Consider the following 8,745-nt stretch of genomic DNA (forward strand, 5'->3'; position numbering starts at 1 on the left):
AATATAAATATTAATAATTTTTCATGAATATGATCAAATTAGTGATCCTTTTTTGTGTCGATGGGATCATGTCTCCTATAGTAATACAAGAAAAATATTAAAATGTGAATTTCATTATTATTATCGAAGATATTGAAATATATATAAAATATACACTCAAAGATGCACGCCAGCCAATAAAGAGAACAACTGGTTCATCTTGTCTGCTTACAGAAGCATTCCTTGACTAATTTGGTACCATTTGTAGTAATTAATGATTCCAACATCCAACAGATATAATCGATCAATACACATTTTGTTACACACAAAATTGGAAAAATTTTGAATGTGGATGAGAGGAAGGCTCCAAAATCAGTGGGGTTGCAAATTTAGGGATGAGACAAAAACAGACAAATAAATAAAGAAACAATGAAAAAGAAGCTCTGTGTAGGTCTTATACCAACTTGGATCTTGCCCTTTGCCAGCCCAGACTGGTCCTCCCAGTTCCCAGACTCATATTTACTCGAATAGATTCAATAATGCATTTTCAAATCAGGATTAATTTAGGGTCATAAATTTTTTTTATATACATAAATGAAGAAATTCGAGTTCTCATATATAGTTTGAGAAATTGACAATTTAAAATTCTTTTTCATCAAGTCCTCCATGAGCTCACTTGGGAGGGGGGAGGCAATTGTGTTTCGTTTCATTCTCTTCGAGATTGATCGTAAATAACCTCGTCTCTCTGCTTGTTCGGCCGGAATCTTTCCAGGATTGCGTTGCTCGGCAAAGGGTACAAGTTAAATGATACAATTCGGAACTACACCAAACACCTGCCAAGAAAGTTTGGTGCCATAAAATTGGAGATTTTAAATTAGGATCCATGTTAATAAGCATAGAATGGTATCTCATCGGAAGTTCGCTTATTCTAACCAAGAAGTTTCGTGTCAAGTCTCACACTTCTAAACAAATGTTCAATGAAATTCCTATGGAGCTAACACCTAAAACAGGTCAAAATTCAGTTCCGGCTCCAAAGCTTACTGAAGCCGCACATCAAGATTCTACGTACCCATGCACTCAACATAGATGTGAAGTCTGTGATGTAGCTCCTCTCCGAGAGGACGTGCTCATTTTGGTGAGCTCGATCAGCTGACTTGCTGTTGATGGGTTCCGTACATGGGATAGGCACCGTAGACAGCTGCAGGGTACACGCTTGAGTCATGGGCTGGCGGTGGCAAAGCGTAGCCATAGCCATCATAGAAAGGTACTCCGTAATATTGACCCGTCCATTGATTTCCATATTCAGCTCTCGACTGCAGGTTGCAGAAATAGTTAACATGGGATGCGGAAAACTAAAGCGAACAAAGAGAAAAAGGAAACAAGATTCTCAAGAAATGAGAGAGGTATGGAACGGGGACCAATTCATCACTAGAGACTACACAAAAAAGTTTACAGTACAGCCTAATTCAATTCATGGATATGATGTTTTACAGTAGAAAAGTGAATTGTAAAATCGTAAATATCAATTTGTTAATATATTCAGAAAACGTAAAAGTACTAATTTTAAAATGATGTATGATTTAGTATTCACGAATTGCATCGAATGGCACCACCTTTAATATATTAATTAACATCTATTAAGTTGTTCAAAGCAATTTTGAAACAAGAGCAAAAAACTGTTCTGGAATAGAAGTAGATGTGGCAGAAATATACATTCACATGAAGAAAGAACATAAGGTGAAAAGTGAGTTGCCTGTTTATTCATGGGATTACGTCCCCAAGAAAGCCTTACAGTTTGCTTCCCAATTGTCGTGCCGTTCAACTTCTCCAACGCCGTTTCAGCTTCATTTCTGACAAAATGCATAACATTCTTCCAATTGTAGCTTAACCATGGCAATAGGGTACAGGCAAATCTAAGACACATCTAACTAGTAAATTTACCTGCTAGCAAATTGTACAAAGCCACATCCTTTCCCAACCGGAATTTTAACGGATATGATTTCACCGTATTCTAGGAAAGGCTGTCTGAGTTCATCATCGGTAACATTGGGATCAAGTCCTCCAACGAAAATCTACAAAAATCATAGGTTATACAAGTTTTTTTTTTATGATCAAGAGAAGAGAACAAGAAGGATTAGATAGCCAACTGTAGTGTTCACAGATTCTGCATCAGACTGCGAGCCCTGAGCTAATACACCATTGGAGTACCCACCTACTAAAATCATTCAGAGTAATTAAAATACTGCGCCAAATACCAGAGTAACATAATTACATATATGAGTGTCTTGTGGAAGGAAGGAGGAAATTGTCTAAATTGAACAATGCAGAAGCAGAACTGTAAAACATCTGAATCCAAACATGTAATTTCAGAGAAACATATCAATATGCTGCTTCATGATGCATAACAAAGATACCATGATCTAATGCAAATCGTGAAGAAATAATAATTTCTTCATGTTTTCATTTTTCTGCTAGTCCCCTCTTGGCAACCATTCAGACTTGTCTTTATAATCTTTAATAACCCGAATCCCGCAGGAATTAAACAAGAAAGATTGCCTTTTAAACAGATACAATCCCTGAATATTACTTCTGCGTGGACAATCAAAATAGAAGGGTAAATAAAAATTGCACATAAAGTTTTCGCCGGTTGTAAGATTACCTTGTGGTGAGTATGGAGGTAGAAAACCAGATGTCTTCCTCGGTGTTGCTGCTCCAATGCGCATGGGACGACTCAAACAATAGACACCATTCATTTCAGTTAAAGCTTGTGATCTTTCACCGTCATCTCCAAACCTCACGAAACCATAGCCTTTTGAACGGCCGGTGTTGGCATCAATGACTACTTTAGCTCCTTTAACAGAAGAGTATTTACAAGCAAAAGTTTCATGTAGTAAAGTATCAGTAACATCTGCAGCTAAATCTCCTACGAAGATAGAAAGATCAGAGGAATTATTTGATCGTTTATCACCCATGCTAAATGTAGCCCAATTCAAACGGAAAAGATGATCAGTTTTAGGCATGATAAAGCTGGTGTAAGTTTCCAGTACTTTCTCGGCAGCTGCGTGCGTGAAGAATTCCACAAATCCGTATCCCTCAGTAAACCTTGTTTGCTTGTTGCGGATAACTTTTATGGACGCAACCTGCACAGGGTACATTTTTCATGGTATCACTTCTATGAAAATCTTTGAATTTGTGCGTCTGTCAAAGTCATAGTCATTAAAAGTGCATTAGACACATATGTCTTACTCTTACACCACGGCACACCCTTATTGCAATGCACCTTGGCTAAGAATCTGTGCGAGGGATTGTAAGTGCCTACCTAACTTTAAAATAAGCAAGACAAGGTAGATCTTCAAATTGGTCGCATATGGAAGTCAAATAGGAACTTCCATTTCTCAATTGTAGAAAAATTGCAATTCACTCGTAATTCATATTTGATCGCATGCATAAATATATGTTTATTGTTGTACAATAGTTTCCTTGTGCTCTCATGTGCTTATCAACCATGCATCAGGTTGAAAGAAACTGCAACTAATATCCTCCTATCAGTATTTCCTTACAAATTATTTTAAAAGAAAACTATAAAGATCTCGACCTCCTCAACTCTATTTCAATAAACATTTTCAACCTCCAACTCCATAAACCAGCAAATGATTCGAAGTAAAATCCTCTAAGATTGGGATGTAAATGATAACGATAGCCTTTTCAGTAGTATGGAATAGCTATGGAATTGCCATGTATTAATAGTTACTTGGAAAGAAAACTGTTCTTCCACCTTAGGTGAAGATGATAATATTTTTTTTTTTTAAAAAAAAGAAGAAGTACGAGAAAAGTCTTTTTATCTTAAAAAAGTTCACATAGAAAACGAAATAATCTTTTTTAAAAGAAAAATTAACAGCAATTAAAGACTGATGTAAATATTTAACTGAAGAGCACCTTGTTTGACATCTATATTTTGAGATTCATGAATTCAATATTCAATTGATAGAAACTGGAAAACCTTCCAAAAAAGTAATTATGGCCCTTTAAACCAGATATACCAAATATCAAAACAAAGATTGAATGGAGAATTTAAATTACTCCTTCTGGTAACAAATCAATTACCAAACACTATCTATAAGACTATAACAACACAGTGCATTGCATTCAAAATCACTTCTTCAGTTTTCAACCTTGAGAAACAAACTTTCCAAAATATCAATAATTAGAAGACCGTAAGTTTAAGTTCTCTTATCTAATTTCAAATCAACGACAAATAACAAAGCTAAAACACCAAACTCTGCACCTAAAGATGCCGCCTTTATTTAGGTATCCTTCCTTGTACTATCACAATATGTCCCATACAACACAATTAACCAACAGCATAAAAAAATCACATAAACCCATTAACAAAAGCAACCCTTTTTAAGGAAAAATAAAAAGAAGAAATTTTTACACACAAAAAAAGATGCTCATGTACACACATACCTCTCGAGTGGAAGCAAAGCAGCGGCGTAGATATTCTTCCTCCATCCAGTAATCGAGGTCGCCGACCCAGAGCGTGCGGTTCTCCTCATTCCCATTGCTGCTCTGACTCTGATGCGGCGGCGTCGGAGGTGGGTTGTGGTGTTGATAGTGGGGATGATGGTACGGCATGTAGTGCGGCGGGTAATGCGGCGGCGGCATCATCCCATGCTGCATTACCATAGCCGCCGTCGGGTATTGCATCGCAACCCACTGCTGCCCCGGAACCGGCGTCACCACATGAGGCGGCGGCGGCGGTTGTGCCACCTTGCTATTGTTATAATCCCTGATATTCTCGTTATTGTTGTTCTCTGGAGAATTATTCTGTTGAGATTCGGAATCGTTATCTGCTTCCATATCCAAGAAACAAATCTAACTGTGCAGTTATTACCAAAAGAATTATAAGAATAATAATAATCACCCTACTGTAATGGTAATATACACGGATGTGGGGAAGTTGTATGCATAGGTGAATCTGAGAGGCGGAGGAGGAGGTGGTGTGGAGGCTGAATGAAAGGATGCCCTTACATGACGCGTGAGATCTAACAACCGTTGGATTCGGAAGCTGGTTTGCAATCTATCCCGTTCATTCACGCATCTTGTGAAAATAATTAATATATTCAATTTCATGGAAAACTCAAGTTATCATCAGATATTTGATTTTGTGTAACGAATTTTAAAACCTATCTAATTTATGATAAAATATTCTTTTTTATATTAAAAATATTATTTTATATTATATATATGAATTAGCTCGATTAGTATCACAAAAATAGATATATAGATCGTCTTATCAGAGATCTATTAATTCAATTTAAATAATAATTATATTGCATTATATGGTTTATTTTGGTGTACCAATATATTTTTCCATATAATTATAATAGTTTTTTTTTTGGTTTATAAAATGAAAAAAATACAATCAACTTGTATATTTTAGGAGGTGTATTATTTCTAAAATTTTAATGATTTTTATGGAGTTTAAAAGTCTTAGATACTTTTATATGTTCTATAAAAGTTTAGTGTTATTCAAACTTGACTTTTAAAAACTCTACAAAAGTTTATAGATATTCAAAATATCAATAGTTTTTAATGAATCCATAGAATTCTATTAATTACAAGCATTAAAGCCTAATGTATCATAATAAAATGCCAAAAAATATTTTTGATTCAACCTAAATATTTGGATGACATTTAATTGAAAAATCTGTCAAACTCACGTTCAATACAAACACTAAAATTTTCATCCTTTTCTCATCCATATTTTTCTTTAATTTAGTAAATATATATATCTTTATTTTGATTATAACTCAAAATTCTTGCACATGATATTTTTCATTAACTTGAATGTGTGTGTATATGAGTAGGTCTCTTGTGAGACGCTCTAACGAATCTTTATCTGTGAGACTGATCAACCCTACCGATATTTACAATAAAATGTAATACTCTTAGCATAAAAAATAATACTTTTTCATGGATGACCCAAATAAGATATCTGTCTCACAAAATATAACTTGTGAGACCGTCTCACACAACTTTTTGTGATTGATATATAATTTTAGAAGTCTATCAACACACATTATAAGAATAACTATAATAAATTAAATATATTAAAATTTTATAAAGTTACAATAATTACAAATATTTTAACATATTTATTATTTATTTTCAGGTATAAATAATTGTCTTGTTTATTTTTTTTGTTTGATATAGATCCAACTTTCGATTCACTCGTGGGATACGGGTGATCCATCCCTACAATAATTTGTCTTGGGCCCCCTTCTTCCTTACCGGCAAGTCTTTTCCCATCCAATCAAAAAATACTTAGTGGGTCCTCAAAAAATATATTTTCGTCCGATGAATGAAATTATTTTAAGTTTGGATATTTATTAATATTGAAAATTATTGTTATGTAATTTTAAATATTTAAATAAACATGTTAAATTGACTTGAATAATTGAAATTTAATTACAATAAATTAGTACTGAATTATTTATTGTCTTTCGTAAAATCAATAAGTCAAAAATATTATATTGAGAGAGAGAAATATATGAAATAAATAAAAATTATTCACGTTCAATTATTAGTTCAATTTTTTTTAAAAAAATCACAATAATAAATTACAAAATCCATAAAATTTTATGAAAAAATTTACAATGTCAGTAAAAATAATGTAAAATAAATCTACAAGATTCTGTGAAAATTTTTAGAAACCTGTGAGATTATGCAAAAGTCGTTAAAAGTCTATCAACTTCACAAAATTATGCCATTTAAAAAATCAACAAATCTCTGTAACGAATACACCATCAAATTCCTTAGAATTTGATCTAAATAATCTTCAGAAGTTGTAAGGAATGTTCGCAACAACTTTTGATTTTAAAGAAATTATTAAATTTATAGATTATTAAGAAGATGAGAAAATCAAAAGTTAGTAGTGTACGAAAAAAATGAAAATTAGAAAAGGTGACATTTGATAAAATTGATACTAAGAGTAACTTGTTATTAGAAATGAAAAGTACTTAAAATATAATTTTTATTTGTTAAAAAGTAAATTAATTTATTAAAAAAAATGGACTTTAACAATTAACTTGCCATTCCGACTGGATTTGGTATGTTGTCAGCTCCTAGTTGTCATTCCCTTTTTCAACAAGATTCCCTTTTCACTTTCACAGGGAACTTTCCCTTCTGGACAGAAGGATTTTTATTTGATTTCCATTTCTATTTTTTCTTCTCACCAATGTTAGCACGTTTAATGAAAGGATCCATTTCGTTTTGACTGAGAAATAAGATTTCAATCACTTAGAGTTTCTCAATAAAAATGATAAAATGTTTTATATATAATATTTTATTATATTTTGGGTATTTGGTTTTGGAATGGGAACCTCATAGTACTTGATGAATTTTTTAAGTGTATTGTGATGTATTTTAATGTATTTTTAGATACTTTAGACAAATAAAATTTATACCGAAAAATAATGTTGAAAAATTCTAAAATGAAAATAGTAAAATTTATTTATACTAATAAACTTTAAAATGCATTTATGCACCTTTGTATTTAGGGTGTCACAATATCCCCTCATTTTAAAAATCCGGTCCCCAGATTTTAGAGTTATTGGAATAACTGCGGATATCGACATCTCATATCTTTCTCTGTTTTCCACGTTGCTTCTTCAATGTTGTGGTTTTTCCATAAGACTTTTATCAACTGAATTGGTCGACCACGAAGTTCCTTTATTCTTTGGTCCAAAATTTTCATAGGTTGTTCTTCATATGTTAGATTTTCTTCCAGATCTATCTGTTGATGGTCAATCAATTGGGCTGAGTCTACTTTGCATTTTCTTAATTGCGATACGTGGAATACGTTATGTATACCAGAGATATTTTCGGGTAGAGATAGACGATAAGCCACAGTGCCTATTCGTTCTATCACTTCAAAGGGTCCCACAAATCGAGGATGCAACTTTCCCTTCTTTCCAGTACGCTTGATTCCTTTTCTTGGTGATACTTTTAGTAATACGTAATCTCCAACTTCAAATTTCAAATATTTCCGCCTCTTATCTGCATAACTCTTCTGTCGACTTTGAGTTGTTTGTATTCGTTTCCTGATAAGTTGTATTTTGTCGATAGCTTCTTGTATAATGTCAGGCCTGATTGCTCGTTCTTGTCCATTCTTTGTGCCTCTCCATTCATCCATATCCCAGTTAAGAGGAGAGCGACATTTTCTTCCATATAATGATTCATATGGTGCCATTTTTATTGAGGATTGATAACTATTGTTGTATGAAAATTCAACTAGAGGCAAATGTTTTCCCCAGTTTTCCCCAAAATCCAGCACACAGGCGCGAAGCATGTCTTCCAATATTTGAATGGTTCGTTCAGACTGACCATCGGTTTGCGGATGTGCTGCTGTGCTAAAATTTAATTTGGTACTAAGGCATTCCTGAAGTTTTTTCCATAATCTTGACGTAAACTTCGGATCTCTATCAGATACTATGGTAGTGGGAATACCATGTAACCGTATAATTTCTTTCTGATATAGTTCAGCCAGTTTTTCCACCCCATATTTGTGACTTATGGGTATGAAATGTGCTGACTTGGTCAAGCGATCAACGATTACCCATATGCTATTAAAACCTCCTGGGAGCTGGGGTAATTCGGTCACAAAGTCCATAGTTATTTGATCCCATTTCCATTCTGGTATAGGAAGTGGTTGCAAAAGACCTGCTGGTCTTTGATGTTCAGCCTTTATCATTTGGCAAGATA

The 8,745-nt window shown here is 33.6% G+C and overlaps 1 protein-coding gene across 2 annotated transcripts; it reads right to left on the reverse strand.

Annotated features, from left to right (window-relative positions):
• Positions 1–839: 839 nt before the first annotated feature.
• Positions 840–5,000, reverse strand: LOC140967731 (polyadenylate-binding protein RBP47-like). 2 transcript variants are annotated; one of them, XM_073428453.1, is made up of 6 exons: positions 4,447–5,000; positions 2,639–3,119; positions 2,127–2,194; positions 1,921–2,051; positions 1,733–1,829; positions 840–1,292 (listed from the first exon to the last, which is right to left on the reverse strand). In XM_073428453.1, the coding sequence occupies exons 1-6, from the start codon at positions 4,837–4,839 to the stop codon at positions 1,125–1,127; spliced, it is 1,338 nt and encodes a 445-aa protein (XP_073284554.1). In that variant the 5' UTR covers positions 4,840–5,000; the 3' UTR covers positions 840–1,124. The 2 variants fall into 2 exon arrangements, with proteins under 2 accessions (XP_073284554.1, XP_073284562.1); XM_073428461.1 differs by having other exon boundaries at positions 2,127–2,191; positions 4,447–4,997.
• Positions 5,001–8,745: the final 3,745 nt, after the last annotated feature.

This window comes from Primulina huaijiensis, chromosome 2, assembly GCF_012295235.1.
Source record: "Primulina huaijiensis isolate GDHJ02 chromosome 2, ASM1229523v2, whole genome shotgun sequence".
Classification (NCBI taxonomy): domain Eukaryota; kingdom Viridiplantae; phylum Streptophyta; class Magnoliopsida; order Lamiales; family Gesneriaceae; genus Primulina; species Primulina huaijiensis.